Source organism: Manis javanica, chromosome 6 (assembly GCF_040802235.1).
Source record: "Manis javanica isolate MJ-LG chromosome 6, MJ_LKY, whole genome shotgun sequence".
NCBI lineage: Eukaryota > Metazoa > Chordata > Mammalia > Pholidota > Manidae > Manis > Manis javanica.
The window spans coordinates 95,559,660-95,576,216 of record NC_133161.1 but is presented as its reverse complement, the minus strand read 5'-3'; the positions used below and the strand labels follow the sequence as shown (position 1 = coordinate 95,576,216).

At 44.1% G+C, this 16,557-nt stretch overlaps 1 protein-coding gene across 1 annotated transcript; it reads left to right on the top strand.

Moving 5' to 3' along the window:
• Positions 1-352: 352 nt before the first annotated feature.
• Positions 353-15,752, top strand: INHBA (inhibin subunit beta A). The gene is made up of 2 exons (XM_017677939.3): positions 353-1,018; positions 10,331-15,752. The coding sequence occupies exons 1-2, from the start codon at positions 631-633 to the stop codon at positions 11,215-11,217; spliced, it is 1,275 nt and encodes a 424-aa protein (XP_017533428.2). The 5' UTR covers positions 353-630; the 3' UTR covers positions 11,218-15,752.
• The last annotated feature ends 805 nt before the right edge of the window (positions 15,753-16,557 follow it).

Below are 16,557 nucleotides of genomic sequence, written 5' to 3'. Positions count from 1 at the left end.
CGAAAAAAGAAGTAGAACAAAATGAGGAGAATTTCTTTCAGAAGGGAAAGTAGAACTCCCGAGAATGATATTTGAAGAGAGGTGTGTGTGAGGGAGCGACAAGCAGAAGGAGAGCAGCCTGTCAGAAAACGGGCCGTCCCTCCCCTTGCAGATCGCAGCCCTTACTCGCACACAAACTCCCTCCCTCGCCCATTCACGCACTCACTTAGGGCCAATCGGTCTCTCCCTCTCCCTCTCCCCGTGTCTCCCTTCCTCCCTCCCTCCCTCCCACCCCCTCCTCTCCCTCTCTCCCTTCTCTCCCTGTCTCTCCCTCCCTCCCATCCTCTCTGTCTCTGTCTCTCCCCCCCACCCTGTCTCTCCCTCCCTCCCTCCTTCTCTCTTACTCGAGACCGTCAGAACTCTCCTCCCTGACAGCCACAAACCTACAGCCACTGACTGCATTCAGAGAGGGAACCTGCAAACAAAACTTCACAGAAAACTTTTTGTTCTTGTTCCAGAGAATTTGCTGAAGAGGAGAAGCAAAAAAAAAAAAAAAAAAAAAAAAGAGGAGAGAAAAAAAAATCTGTGCGTGAGGGGGGAGGAAAAGCAGGGCCTTTTAAAAAGGCAATCACAACAACTTTTGCTGCCAGGATGCCCTGGCTTTGGCTGAGAGGATTTCTGTTGGCGAGTTGCTGGATTATAGTGAGGAGTTCCCCCACCCCGGGATCCGAGGGGCACGGAGCGGGCCCGGACTGCCCGTCCTGCGCGCTGGCTGCGCTCCCAAAGGATGTACCCAACTCTCAGCCCGAGATGGTGGAGGCCGTCAAGAAGCACATTCTAAACATGCTGCACTTGAAGAAGAGACCCGATGTCACCCAGCCGGTGCCCAAGGCGGCGCTTCTGAACGCTATCCGAAAGCTGCATGTGGGCAAAGTGGGGGAGGACGGGTATGTGGAGATAGAGGATGACATCGGCCGGAGGGCAGAAATGAATGAACTTATGGAGCAGACCTCGGAGATCATCACGTTCGCGGAAGCAGGTTGGTGCGGGCATGGGGGTGGGGGAGGGCGGCGCTGCCGGCACAGTCCTGGAGGAACTTCGGTGCCTCCAGCTGCAAGCGGCCCGGGTAGGTTGTGCGTCCTAGGTGAGGGCGGCGGACGTGCGGGGGCCCCGGCCGGAGGGGGACTGCGCCTGCCCGGAGCGGCGCGCAGGTCGCCGGCCCGCGGGGCTCGCGCACCCGGCTCGGCTCAGCCGGCACCCCGAGGAGCCAGCCCGGAGCTGGACGCCGCTCGGGCAGAGACGCCCTCGCTGCCCCTGGAACCAGGTCTGCGCAGCTGGAGGGAGCCGGGCATTTTCGGGGGGCTGGGCTCGCCCAGGAGGCTTCCGGACCCCATCCAAAGTTTTTATCGAGGTGTGTGTGTGGGGTGGGGGGTCAGAGTGTGGGATCGGGGTGGACGGACACAGATGAAGTCATTGTCTTAAAAGAAACCTTCTCTTTCAAAGTCCAATCAGGGGCCACATTGGAGAAGCAGGGCATTTTAGCGACAGTCACTTTACCTTTACGAACTGTCTGTCACGGCACAGGCACCACATTCTAGGCAGTTAAGAGCGGCTCTGAGGGACAGCTGACACTGAACCAGCAGTCACTTTGGGAACACTGACTTTTGCTCTCTGAACCAAAAAAATAAATAAATAAATAAGAGTTTTGTTCTCTGTAAAGTTACTAAGAGCTCTCTGCCAAGGAATGCGACCTTGACAAAGTGCTCTCAGATACTAGGCTGACTCCCTCACTCAATCCTTAAGAGGAAGAACTTTAATAGATTCTAATCGTTGGCGCAGGACCACACTAACCTGTTGCCGAATAGAAAATACCTGTCAGGAGTGCAGCCACAGACCTGGAGCCAGGTTATTTTTACAGTTATATGACACACATCCTCCTGCATGCCTGCAAGCCTAGGCACGCCTGGGCACACAGATGTGTGAGTGCCTTGTTACTTTCATGGTAATGCCAGGCTAAAGAATTGTCTCCCTTGCCAAATCCATTTGAAAGGAATGCCATTGTTTTGTTTGGTAGAGCATATGGCCAGTAAAGTATGTGCAGGGACTCCCAGCATTTCTGTTTAAAAGTTTGCTGCAGCAGTATAAACAATTAAGGCAACACTCAGAATTTCCAATCCTGAAAACCTGTTGACTCAGATGTCCTGTTTTCAAGAAAACCATGCAAGACCTGAGCATCCTTCTAGGGGAGCAGATAACCTGCAGGCTTTCTGACTCCTCTGCAGGAGAAGCCCTGGTGTCCTGCAAGCTTCCCGACAGGGTAGTGTTGCTCTCTCACCAGGAACTTCTCTTTTAAAGAAGGTCTTTCTTTCTCTAGGCTCTTTCTTGGTGCAGCCCCCAAAGGACATGGTAATTATGATTTTGTCTTTGGAAGCCTATTGAGGAAAAAAGTCATGTTGGAGTTTTCAAGTTGCCGCCTAATTTTTCTCAGCCTTTCCTGGTGGCAAGATAGGAAGGAACAAAGTGCTTAGTGACATTGGGTCCTTTGCAGGGAATGAGTCCAGTGGTCTAGAGGTCTGTTCCCTGTCCTGACACAAAGGGACCCTGTGTATATTTTTATATGCCAGCTACCACACATGATGTCCTGAGTTGCAGCTCTGGCTCAGCGGGATTTGCCTGCGTCATAGGACTAAGTATATCTACACCTTTGCCCATCGTAAATATACACCTGGTGTGAGCAACATGCCCTTCTACCTGACTTACCTGACTTATCCATCAAATCACTCTCTTAGCATTGAGAAATTTTGCAGGGAAAGAATTTGACCTTTTACATTCTTTCTTACTTATGGCCTTCATCTCAGTGCTGATCTTTTTCACATTTATATGAAATCTTGCCATTCTTCTACTTTTCTGTTAGGGGTTTAGTTTGAATGAAATTGAGCTCCTTTTTTTTTTTTTAAAAAAAAAAGGTGATTCATTTGACCCACACTTTGACTAAAGTTTAAAATTTGTAATGGGAAACTCCTAGTTGAGTTTACAGCTTGACTTCAGGTGAGTTGCTAAGTTCTTAGAAAATGTTTTTTGCATTTACTTGTTTTTCTCATCTGAGAAGTTCATACATCACCTTCAAGTGATTTATGATGATTTCACAGATTTGATGATTGCTACATGGACATCTACTTTCCAAAGAAAGTACCATGTGAGTATTTTGGTGCTCATTTTGCTAACCCAGAAAAGAATTTTGTCATCTGAATGACTATAGTGAATATAAGAAGATGTCTTTGTTGCATTCGGTGTAATTTGATCTTAATATTTGAACTAAGTCCAACATTTAAAATTTTTGGAGAACAGCAAAGGGCACTCATTTTTCTCTATAAAAATTTTTATACAGCATAGAATCCAGTCAGTAATTGTCCTCCATGCGCATGTCACAGTTGCATGCCCACAGCTGTACCTTTCGACCTCAGGACCTCTCAGTTTGGGGGACTCATGTTGAAATTTTGCCTCAACTCTCCTGGATGGTTAAATAAAGCCAAACCCTGGCCCAGAAGTGAAGGGACTGCAACAATTGCCCAGAACTCTTTGACCTGAATTTGGCCTATTGTGTATAGGTGGAAGATGCCCCATCTTTGTAAAACTGATATGAGTTGTTATGGGCTATGTGGTGAGGATTTGCTCTCAGGCCCTCTGAAATGTATCCCAAAAAGTAAAAATTATTTCCTTCTTACATATGTCACCTGAGATTGCTCCCCAAGGTTGTCATGTTAGTTGCCTGGCTGTCAGAAAATCCTCTGTGCTTACCTTAGTACTTTAAAAGAAAAGAAGAAGGGACGCATAGAGTCAAGCCACTATCACTGTAACTAAAGTCAGTGTCCTTCTGGACTGCTGTGTCTTATTTTGATTCGTGACAACATCTGGTCTGTCAGTGTACAGTCACAATACACCACTCAGTGTCCATACTTCGCAGGTCACTTAGCAACTGATAGCACTTGTTAAAGAAAAGATAGGGAAAGAAAGAAATGGAACACCAAGAAATGGGAAATGCTCACATAGCTCAGGTATGGTTGTGAAAGTAACATGTAAATCTCCCCTCTTGGGGGATTCTAGTTATAGAAAATTTGAGTTAGAAATGTACACATCCCAAGCAGAGTCTCAGGAGCCTTGCTTGCATGACCGTTTTCCCCTTTCCCAGAAGGCCATCTCAAGGTGGAGTCAGCTGCCACCATTCCATTGCAGTCATCCGAACTTCCCAGGGCTTTATCCCCCACTGAAGGCTGCCTCTAGAGGTTACACGCTTTTGTCTCTGATTAATGGGAAATGGTCAGCCACAAGAGGGCGCATTCCAAAGACTTTTGCTCCTTCCCAGTTAATCAAGGGAAAGGCAATTTCACCTACTGGGAAGCTCCAGTCTGTAGCACTCTCATCTTGGTAATTATCAGGTACCTCCTGCTTCCTCTCATCCTCCAGAGGGTAGTACTTTATGAGAAGGGAGGAATGTGACTACCTGTCATACATTAAATGAGACAGAAAGAAAGGAAGTGGAAATTCTGGTGATCCATGTGAACATTCCAGAGCTCTATGGAAGACAGGAATGATACATTTCAGAAGCAAACAGGGCAGAGTGTGGAGAAATGTGACTGTGAATCATCAGCAGTAGTGATTTGCTCACACGTCCTTCCCTAATACGGCCACCTGGGCTTTGACCAAAACGGCTTCTGTCTCCCCTGGCCTCCTTGCCTTGGCCTGCCTCATCAACCCTTTTCACTAGCGACAAAAGAAAGTGACTTCGAACAGGGAGGGAAAGGCTATTTCTTTCATACCTGTGTGAACATTGTAAACAGCTTCAGAGGATGTACTTTGTTTTGGAACTGAGAGTGTGGGGAGAAACGGTGGAGAAAAGATGCCTAGTGGACTGGGCCTGGGAAGGAGGAGGGTGGGAGTGGGTCGGGGAGCTGTCAAGGTAGAAATTCAGTCTTCGTATTTGGAGAACTGCGAGTCATACCTTCCCAGGCACTTTTCATGAAAATACGTATTTGTCTTGGCCCCTCTTCTGCTAAAATATACTCAAGCATGATCTCTTAGCTGTACTTCAGATTTCTTCATACCCGATGGGCTCCTAGATCCAAAACCAAAAGTGTGAAAAGTTCTCAGGAATTCTGGAAGAAGTCTGAAATTCTGTGGGTTGAAACCTTATGATTTTTCTCTCCTTCTTTTAGGAACATAGAACCCCTTTCTCTCTAAATATTTAACCTTCTTTATCATCACCATGTATATAGAAGGGGCTGGGATGTGGAAATTCAATAGCAGATCCTAAGGAAAGAGATTAAGGCTAAAAAAAAAATCAGTCTAGGTAATTTATGACTAAACCCATAGTTCTCCTGCAGGCAAGACCCTCTACTGTAGGCTAAAAGGAGCATAACCGCTAAGACCTCACTTGCTGCCTTGGCAGAAACCCCTGGGAACGGTCCAAAAGCAAAGTCGGGGCTTCAGAGACACACATGCAGTAACCAGTCACTCGGTATGCTCCTACCAGCGAGGGACTATACCATGTCTAGGCACAGTGAAAGCTTGGTGAAAAGTGGAAAACTGAAGCCACAGTCACATGTTACAGGGAGGCTTTCCCCCCACGGTGAGTTTAAATCCGCTATAAACAACAAGGCTTTCCACATTCACATTAGAGATACAATTATTACCCATATGTAGAAAGGCAGCATACTTTAAGCCGGACCCTGGTGAGGAAAACAAAACTATACAGAAATGAAGCACTGCGCGTATGGTTGCTTATTTAACTGGAAATGTTCATCCACCCACAAATCTAGGGTGCTGGGCTTGGGGAGGAGCAGCATTTTGCGTCCTGCCGTGGGTGCTTGGCTGCTTAACCCTTGGCTCGCCTGCTTTCATGGTTGAGCTAGTAAGAATGTTTGGAAAATTCTGAAAGCAAAGGAAAATGTGTTTTCAGGTGTTTTTACTTCCAGCTTCCACCATCTTTGCTCTGTCCAGTCCCTCCGGCCCAGCAACATGTCAGAGGTGTTCCCTGTAAGGTACAATATTTATTCCTCCTACCCATTTTTGTGCACTTTTTTTTTCTCTCCCTTTGGTATGAGTCCACAGAGCTCATAGAGGTTTAAGTGATGAAATATTATCACCCACACGGGTTTGCGTGGGACTTTCTTAGTGAATTACTCAGGCAGAGCAGGCTGTGATACAAGCCTGCTCACAAGCCTCAGGAGGGAAAAAATAGCACAGAGGATGAAAAGAATATTATCAGAGAGTAGGTAATGACAGTTTAGCAAAGCCACCAGCTATATCTAGCTAGATAGGCAAGAGAGTAGGAACCCAGTGCACACCTGTATAAACTAAGGCTTGTACCTGATCACAAAGCATTGTGGGAAGGCTTCCATTTCAGGATTTTATAGCAGGAGATCTTTAAATCAAACCTGAAACTGATTAGCAATTGATCCTCAGCCTTAGGCAATCTCCTTCCATTTTTTCATTTGCTGTGCATAGAGGTTTGAAGATTGGAGCATCCTGAAAACACCACTACAGTATAGCAGGCTCTTCTGGGGTGAAATACAGATAAAGGGAATATGATCAGATTTTTTTTATACCTAAGAGATTTGAGGGTTGTGGTAACTTTCTGAGATCTACAGCCCTGATAAATATTAATTCCATCTCAGCTTCCAGTTGCCTCAATCTCCCCACCCCCCCTTCTGCAATGAAAGCTAAATGTAAAAGAAAATACAGGCACAGCTTAATAAGTCAGAATACAAAAGAACTTTTAAAATGTACCTGCAGGTAAGGTAGACATTAGGAAGACTTGAATCTCTCTCTTCCCCCTGTTCTCCTGAGCATTATGGCAACAGCATTTTCATGAGATTGGATCTCAGTTTTATTTTTTTTCCCTGATAAAATATCATGCAATATACAAATGGCAGTTCCAGAAATGGACACCAAGAGAAGGAGGCGACAGGCATGTCAATTAGAAGGGGGAAAATCCAAATGTCTGAAATATGGGGGAGAGATACAGCATGCAGGCAATGGATGCAAACACAGGGAACAGTCTTTTGGCTCAGATAATTAAACCAACGCATAAATCCGCCCTGCGGCCCCCCCCCCCGCAAATACAGGCAATTCCATACAGTTAATTACCAACCGGGACCAGGTTGAAAGTCATTTTATGATGACTCTCTGATCCTAATATAACAGCACCTGACAGATTGAGCCCCCTCTAATGAGTACTCTCTTTGTACAATCCTCTCTCAGGAACACTAAATCATTTGCTTCCAAGTACAGCTGCCTGTGAAGAAGGGGTGGGGCTATATCATGCCTTAGAAACCGGCTCTTGTGAAACGAGGGGCCCTCCGTCCTGTGGGCTGTGACTGGAAGCAAGTGTCCTCAGCCTCGCTGGCCTTTCAGAAGCAATTTGCTGTTGCTGTCACTGGTTCAAGTGGGTCAGTTAGCCCTCCCTCCCTGCCCACCACCCCTGCCTCCCCCTCCCGGCATCTGAGACTCCTCTGGACTTTATTCATGGAAAGCCTGATGTGTGAGGTCCGCCTTGCCATGTGGCCTCTCACTTTACCTGAGGACCATTTCCCCTCACCCTTGGCCCCTCCTGTCAGGCATGGGTAAAAGCAGAGCGGGGCCTGTGGGAATGAGTTATCTGAAACCCTCAGAGCTTTCCCATCCTGGGGAATGAGGCAGTTCCACACTCTCCAGTTTCACACTCTTTCCTAGAAAAACAAAACACAGCCTTGTGCCCTCTGGCTTCTCTAATTTAGCAGCTACTATCTCTCTGTCAGTAGAGTGGCACCCTGAGCAGTTTAGGGTTTCAGAATATGGCCTGCAGAGAGGCAGGAGGGAGAACAGCAGGTAGCTTGTTGAGATTCTCAGTGGGGCAGGGTGGATGCACTGGAGGGAGCCCGCACGTCTCCAGTGGGGCAGGGGAGGCTGGGAGACTTCCCGCAGCCTTTGCTTCTGCTTTTAGAAGGACCCTACCACTTAAAATCTGCTGCTGATTGTTGTTTGTGATTTAAATGATTAAGCTCTCGTTCCTGGAATTTTCTCTTCCGCTTTCTTAAAAAACCAACACCACCACCAAAACCATGAATTTTTAGTAAAGGGGGAATATGTTTTGAAAAAAAATCATGCTTCCTAGAAAAAAAAGAAAGAAAGAAAAAAACAGTTTCCCCCTCTAACTGCTGCCTGCTTTGGTGATCTAATCATAAACTCATAAACTTGGCTTTATTATTCATTTCAACTCCTGCCAGAGACCCAAGGTGGAGTCAAAGGGACTCCCCTCTCTACCACCACCAACGTGGCCAGCGTCCTGGCAAGTTTATACAAAGATGCCAGAGAACCCCTTGTATCCGTATGCAGCTCTTGGCCCTGACCTCTGTGAATTTACCACTCTCATAACCAGTGTGCAGGGTGAGTTAAATTAAGAACAGAATCTACAGTGTGCAATGCACAGAAATGCCTGCCTTCTGCTGCAGAGAACTTGAAATGGTGCCTAAAATTTATAGTACCGTAAACATCTCAGGGCTGAGAGTGATAAGTATGGCTGGATTTCCGTTAGCCATAGAAATCCAGGCAAGGCGACCCTCCTAGGGAGTTGAGAGTTCTAAGATGAGCTTCTCTGAGGTTGTTCTCAGATTTGCACATGGGAAGCACGGACACTGGACAGTTGTAAGCAGGTACACACAGAAGGTGGTCATGAAAAGTGGGTATGTTTCTTATACCACTGAATGGTGAAAGTGCAAGTGAGGGAAAATACTTGATTGAAGAATTCTGGCCTGGACACCTGCTCCTTACAGTAAATGTTGCTGCATGAATAAACATACAGGTGCTATGGAAGGAGAAGGAAATAGATGATTTTCTAATTTTAGAGTTAGGCAAGAACTTAGTGCTTGCTGAATCCAACTGCCCTGCCAGGGTAGGGATTTCCTCTCTTTTAGCAGCAGCTGCTATAATTAGGGCTCATTAAACTGCATTCAAAAGGAAAGGAGGCAGAAATGGGTGATGCAGAGGTAGGAGGTGGATCTCTTAATCTAATATAACTCAATGCTCAGGTTGCCTCCATTTGTTAATAAGGAATCAGGAAATTGCCTACTTGCTGCTAAACAGTGGGCTATGGACAGTGAACAAAACTGAGACATATAGGGCCTCGGACCTGGGGTGTCCTAAACTAGACTGGCAGAAAGCAGTGCAGGAGGAGAGATGCAGCACAGGCTTCGTGAGGAAGTGGTGTCACCCCACCTGAAAACTGAAGCCTTACTAAGGGCAGGCTTGATAAGCACCAGAGGATAGTGTGCTGGGAGCTGGAGTTTTCTAAGCGGGGAAATCTGCAGGTGTCACTGCCTGGAGGTGAGGAAGTGCACGGACTGCGCATGGCCTCAGACAAATGCCATGAGCCTGGACCACAGAGAGTGGGGCTGCAGTTGGATGTGGGGGCAGTTCAGGCAGAGCCCAGAGTCGTAGACAGTTTATGTTTATACTGAGGGCAGTGGTGATTCCGTAAAGGGCTGGCATGAGCAGATCCGCCTTTGGGGAAGATTCCTTTACCTGTGGCTTGGAGGAATGATTGGAGAGGGGTCTGGCTCTATGCCAGACAGGCAAACCAAAGAAAAGCTGCCGCCAGGTCCCCAGGGAGATGTGGCGGGGGAAGAAAGTTGGGGCCAAGGAGGAGGTGGCTAGCTTGGTGGGCACACCCTGCACAGACTTACCCTGTGGGGCATGTTTGCAGATTGGAGTAGGCATGATAACACTCCCACACTTCCTAGAGCCTACAATATGTTTAATCTGTCACCCCATTTGATCCTTCCAAACCTGTGGGCGTATGGGTCAATTGTCATTATGTCATTCCCATTTTCCAGAAGATGACACTGAGATTAAGTGAACAAACAGACCCTCAGGCCCCCCCACCCCAAACATTCAGATCCAGGCTGTCTTCTTCTAGAGCAAGAGTTGGCAAACTTTCTCTGGGAAGGGCCAGAGAGTAAATATTTCAAACTTTGTGAGTGAGACAGGCTCTGTCCCAGCTCCTCAACTCCATCTTCTAGTGCAAAAGCAGCCATAGACAACCTATAAAGAAACAAGCATTGCTGTGGTCCAGTAAAACTTGATTTACGGGCACTGGAGTTTAAATTTCATAAAATTTTCACATGTCACAAAATACCATTTTTCTCTGACCATTTAAAAATGTCAAAATCATTCTTATGGCCCATGGGTCATCCACTGGCCAAGCCCTATGGGAGCCGGTGTCACGGAGGCCTGGTGCTGGCTTCAACTTGGGGTGGCTGTGAGCACCAGAACTAATGCGTGTCCCTGCCTCTCTCTCATGCTGTTTCATCTTCAGGCACGACCAGGAAGACGCTGCACTTTGAAATTTCCAAAGAAGGCAGTGACCTGTCGGTGGTGGAGCGTGCAGAAGTCTGGCTCTTCCTGAAGGTCCCCAAGGCCAACAGGACCAGGACCAAGGTCACCATCCGTCTCTTTCAGCAGCGTAAGCACCCACAGGGCAGCCTGGATGCCGGGGACGAGGCCGAGGAAGTAGGCTTCATGGAGAGGAGTGAACTGTTGATATCGGAAAAGGTGGTGGACACTCGCAAGAGCATGTGGCACATCTTCCCTGTGTCCAGCAGCATCCAGCGCTTGCTGGACCAGGGCAAGAGCTCCCTGGACATTCGGATTGCCTGTGAGTACTGCCATGACACCGGCGCCAGCCTGGTGCTCCTGGGCAAGAAGAAGAAGAAGGAAGAGGAGGCGGAAGGGAAGCAGAAGGATGGAGAAGCAGGGGCTGGAGTTGATGAGGACAAGGAACAGTCCCACAGACCTTTCCTCATGCTGCAGGCCCGCCAGTCTGAAGATCACCCGCACCGGCGGCGGCGGCGAGGCTTGGAGTGCGACGGCAAGGTGAACATTTGCTGTAAGAAACAGTTCTTTGTTAGTTTCAAGGATATTGGCTGGAACGACTGGATCATCGCTCCCTCCGGCTACCACGCCAACTACTGCGAGGGCGAGTGCCCGAGCCACATCGCAGGCACGTCGGGGTCGTCGCTGTCTTTTCACTCGACGGTCATCAACCACTACCGCATGCGCGGTCACAGCCCCTTCGCCAACCTCAAGTCGTGCTGTGTGCCCACCAAGCTGAGACCCATGTCCATGCTGTACTATGATGATGGGCAGAACATCATCAAAAAGGACATCCAGAACATGATCGTGGAGGAGTGCGGGTGCTCATAGAGCGCCGGCAGCGAGGGGACGGGAGCAAGTTGTCCAGAGAAGACAGTGGCAAAATGAAGAAATGTTAAAGGTTTCTGAGTTAAAACAACCAGAAAAAAAAAATAGAAATTAAAAAAAACTGTAAACAAAAACCTGAAACAGATGAAGGAAGATGTGGAAAATTCTTTAGCCAGGGCTCAGAGATAAAAAAAAAAGCGCAGGAGAGGGGAATTGGGAGGGAAAGGGAAACCGAGTGCCCTTGGTTGCTTCTGATATCAAAGTGGTGATGTGAGTTGCTTCAAAGGGAGTATTGTCCTCTCCTTTCCAGTTCCCTTTTGGAGTGAGCCTTGAAGTCAGCTTGTCTAGTCAGCAGTGATGTGGGCTAGTGCAACCCAAATCATCCAGAAAGCCATGAGTTTGAAAGGGCCAGATATGGGCACTTTCCCACCCAATTACCCAGGTTGTAAGGTATGTCTGTGTGACCCTCTCTCTGTGTATATCAGCCCGTGCACACACACACACACACAGACACACAGACACACAGACACACACACACACACACAGATACACACACACACACACCGCACATGGAGGCATTTCCATACCCCACATACACACATGTACTGGTAAGAGAACAACGGAGCACAGGTGGTGTTACTTTATTTTTCTGCACCACTTTTGCCACAGAACAAAACAAAAACCAACAAACAAAAAAATGGGAAGAGTGAGAGATCAAGGAAAAAAGAATACCAAGTTACATTTCGTTAAGGTGCTTATGATCTTAGAACTATGCAACCTAATAGGTTTGAAACTGTTTACCTGAGAGAGAACAAAATGAGAGACTTTTTTGTATTGGAAGTAACCTGATTAATTTTTATTTTCTTCAAGGAGAGATACTTGAAAGGAATATGTTTGTCCATCTGTTGGATCCAAACATTTCTATATTTTGTAAATGTTGTTTTTTTTTTATCGTTTACTATTTGCACTACAATGGTGTTTGACCTGTCTAATCCTTATTTAACAAGTATTTTCTTTGGGTGGGGGAGGGGGGTTAAGAGCTGCACTTAATGTGAGCTATAAAAGAACTGCTACAGCACACAAAATAGCTATTTTTATTATTATAATTATAATTATTATTATTATTTTGTACCTTAAAAAATAGACACATACACCAAAGACATTTGTGTGAGCCTTTAAACAGTCTGTCTGTGGTTGGTATCATTCACCATCAATGAGTCAGGGGTCAGGATTCAAAGCTGAGTCGGGTGGATTGTGTTCAGGCTTAAATGACCTGAGATGTTTGGTTTTTGACTCCTTTTACATCCATGAAACGGGACATTTCATACTGGATGTACAGTAGTTGTACACTGTTGGATATCAAGTTCAATCAAATTCATGGAACGCTACATGCTTGTATGTGTATATATACATTGCTTGTGCATATGCATATCTGTGTGTATATATACATGTATCACATCATGTCCAGACACATTTTTAAGCACTTCAGGCTGTCATTTTTTAATGTTCTTAAAGCAATGAATGTTTGTGTGCAAAACACAGTATTTTTAAGAAGGATAGGCTATAGTTTTTGCTTTTACTCTGAACTAGGTGGGCACATTTCAAAAATTGGGATGGGAAAAAGCCAGGAAATTCCAGTGAATATTCAGCAAGACCCTCTTTCAATGCACAGGGATCCAATTCCCTCCTCTTTCTTGTTCTCCATCCCCATTCGACAAGTTATTCCCCACAGGGAAAACAGGAAACTCTTGTTCATCAAAGCTCTAGGCTGATTTTTTTTTTTGTAACTCGTATTTATCATCTATTGGAATCAATCTTAAATTAGAAGCTTTTTCAGAAAAAAAATGAACCTTTAGTCCAGAATAAAGAATTGGATGCTTTTTTTTTCTTTTTTAACAATTAAGACCTGGCTGTGAGAAGTATTACCTGCTCAGGGGGTTGAATAATGTTGTTGTCAATAGTTAAGAGAGAAATAATTTGGGGAAAGGTGTTAAGAGAGTGGGAGTGAGCAAGAGAACATTTAGGATGGCAGGGATTTTTATTAATAAGAATCCCTAATATTATAACTTACAGCTAAAACTCTTTGATGCATGTTTATAGGTTTTGATTCAGATGCAAAAAGAAAAAAAACACAACACTTTGTTTTATAAATATTACAGTACATGCTTAAAGCTAAATATCTACTAATTTATTCCACAGTATTTAACTTGCCTGGAACAGCTAATAACTTATTCATTTTATGTACTTCTTGAAATATAAGAGCCTTATTTTTACTGACTTGTTTGTAAGAAGTGGAAAAAAATTCTGATAATTGATGAAAATTATATTCACTCATTCTGTAAAATTGAATCTTTCAGCCCTATGTCAATTCATAGATTTAAAAAAATTGTAAGAAAATAAAATGTCAGTGAGAAACTAAACATTACAAAAGATGGTTTAGCTCTTCTTGAGAAATATGTTAACTCAGTGCACTATAACATTAGGCTGTTTGTATGGAGGTAAATTACTTAATGTCATTACTGGGCAGATATACTTCCTACACTGTAGAGGTCCATCCTTTCTTATGTAGGAAATACTACATGTATTGCAGGAGAGTGGACTCTATTGATAAAGTTTGAGAGAGAGAGCATGCAAAATTGGTACTTCCTCACTCTTGACCATGGATGGACCAGGAAACCATGCAGGTGGGGAAGGTGGGTGTGGTGAGAAGAGCTTTGAGGGATAGATGACGATGTTCAACTTTGCAAATTTCCATGAAAACCTTTGAGGACCTTTTGAACTGCTTCTTATTTGGTAATGGAACTAATAATGGAATCTATGAAAATAGCGTGAGGAACCAAGTACTAGCTCACGGTGCAATGATAGAGACGGCCAAGGCAACAGAAAAAGTGGGTTGTTAAAAAGACCCCTGAGGCTCGTTCTTTTGCCCCCATTCATCTCAAATATATCTGCCATCTTTTTAAGCCTTTTAAGATGGGGTTTGATTACTGGTCACAGTAATTAGAAGCAGGGCAAAGTGAAATTCCATAGGACCATGTTTTAATGGGATGATATAATTTAAATAAAATTATTTTTGAATGATTAAGTTATCACACATTCATAAACTCTAACCTTATTTCAGTAAATGTGGATGTAGAATTGCAGGTTGCTACTATATTTAATAATATTGGAAGATATGCAGCCTTGTGAACAACCACACTTTTCATGTAACAGCAGGAGGCCAAAAGATAACGCTTTTACATTCTGCCATATTAGGTTCTTCATAGTATATTGTCCTTGAAACAAAGGTGGCTCTACCTGATCTTAAAACATCTTTCTACTCTTTCTCTAGGACTGATCTCCAGGCTCTTAAAATCTACCCATACCAATCTTAAAAGCTCTAAAAAGCATCTGTTCCCAGATATCTTTGAGGAATGACAAATATTTTGTAGTTTGTATTGACATTTTCTTTTTCTTCTTTTTTTCCAAAGAGCAAGGTAAATTCCAGCACAGTGAGTTGGGATTTCTTGTATCTGAAGACCAACTAATCTCATATATATTTAAGATTGATTCCACATTCTGTTTTTCAAAGAGAATGCCTGCATTTTCCTCTGAGGAAGTCCAAGTGCATTTTTTTCAGCCCCATGGGATTGGACCTTGGTGACTCTATAAAACAGAGAACACAAAAGCTTCAGTTGTATTAAGCTTAGATTCAAATTATCATGTTCATTCGAAAAAATGGTTTCCTGTGGGCCTTTTGGCAACTTCCCTTTTCAATGTAGAGACAAACTTAGTCACCCTGAAAACCTACACAATAAATGAAACTTGTAGATGTGGGCAGAAGGTTTGGGGGTGGACATTGTATGTGTTTAAATTAAACCCTTTATCACTGAGAAGCTGTTGTATGGGTCAGAGAAAATGAATACTTAGAAGCTGTTCACATCTTCAAGAGCAGAAGCAAACCACATGTCTCAGCTATATTATTTATTTTTTATGCATAAAGTGAATCATTTTTTCTGTATTAATTCCTAATGGGTTTCACCCTCTATTTAAATGCTTTGAAAAACAGTGCATTGACAATGGGTTGATATTTTTCTTTAAAAGAAAAATATAATTATGAAAGCCAAGATAATTTGAAGCCTGTTCTGTTTTAAAACTTTTTATGTTCTGTGGTTGATGTTTGTTTGTTTGTTTGTTTTTATTTTGTTTTTATTTTTTTGGCATACTACATGCGGTTCTTTAACCAATGTCTGTTTGGCTAATGTAATTAAAGTTGTTAATTTATATGAGTGCATTTCAACTATGTCAATGGTTTCTTAATATTTATTGTGTAGAAGTACTGGTAATTTTTTTATTTACAATATGTTTAAAGAGATAACAGTTTGATATGTTTTCATGTGTTTATAGCAGAAGTTATTTATTTCTATGGCATTCCAGCGGATATTTTGGTGTTTGCGAGGCATGCAGTCAATATTTTGTACAGTTAGTGGACAGTATTCAGCAACGCCTGATAGCTTCTTTGGCCTTATGTTAAATAAAAAAACCTGTTTGGGATTTATTATTTTTATTTTTATTTTATGTCTTTTTGGCTTTCCAAGATCAACTTTGCACACTTATAGCTGCATCCATTGCTGTGTGATAATTTCATTTCTACTGTAATTATCTGGAAGAGTATAAGAAACACCGCATGGGAGAGAGAGGAGAAAATCTGGAATGAGAGAGCTCAAATAGGAAAAGAACATACACTGCCATGGCAGAGGTGTGCAATGCATTGCAGATGCTTGAACCAGTAATATTTATATTTTGCTCATTTTGTTAATTTTCCATTTCTCAAACTGTAGTGGCGAGTGACATGAAATGAAGGCCATTCCCCCCTTCCCACCTCCTCTGCTCCTTCCCTCCTTCCCTCCTTCTTCCCTCTTTCTTCCTCCTTCCCTTCCTGGCTAGGAAACTAGAATTGCATCAGCTCAAGCTGGAGAGAGACCTGCACAGGAAAGAAAAGTATTGGCACCAACAGGACCCATTTGGGATCACAGAGGCACAGAATGAATTGGTCATTCAACCTTTGCCTCTGTAGCGTTTTCTCTCATGTCTGTTCCCATCCCAGGGGTTATATGGGGAAATTAACTTAGGTAAATCCCCATACCAACCAATCATGGCCCCATGCATCACCTTATTTGCTATCCACCTATCAGTATTTTAATAGCCCTGAACAGAAGATACTGATTTCCCTGCTCTTACATATGAATTTGAGGCATAAAATAACATTAATGAGAGCTATGATTCCAAGCCAGGTATATATTCAAATCTAATGTTAATTTTCTTTTTGTTGTTCCATACTTCATTTTTCTGTTAGTCTCCTTA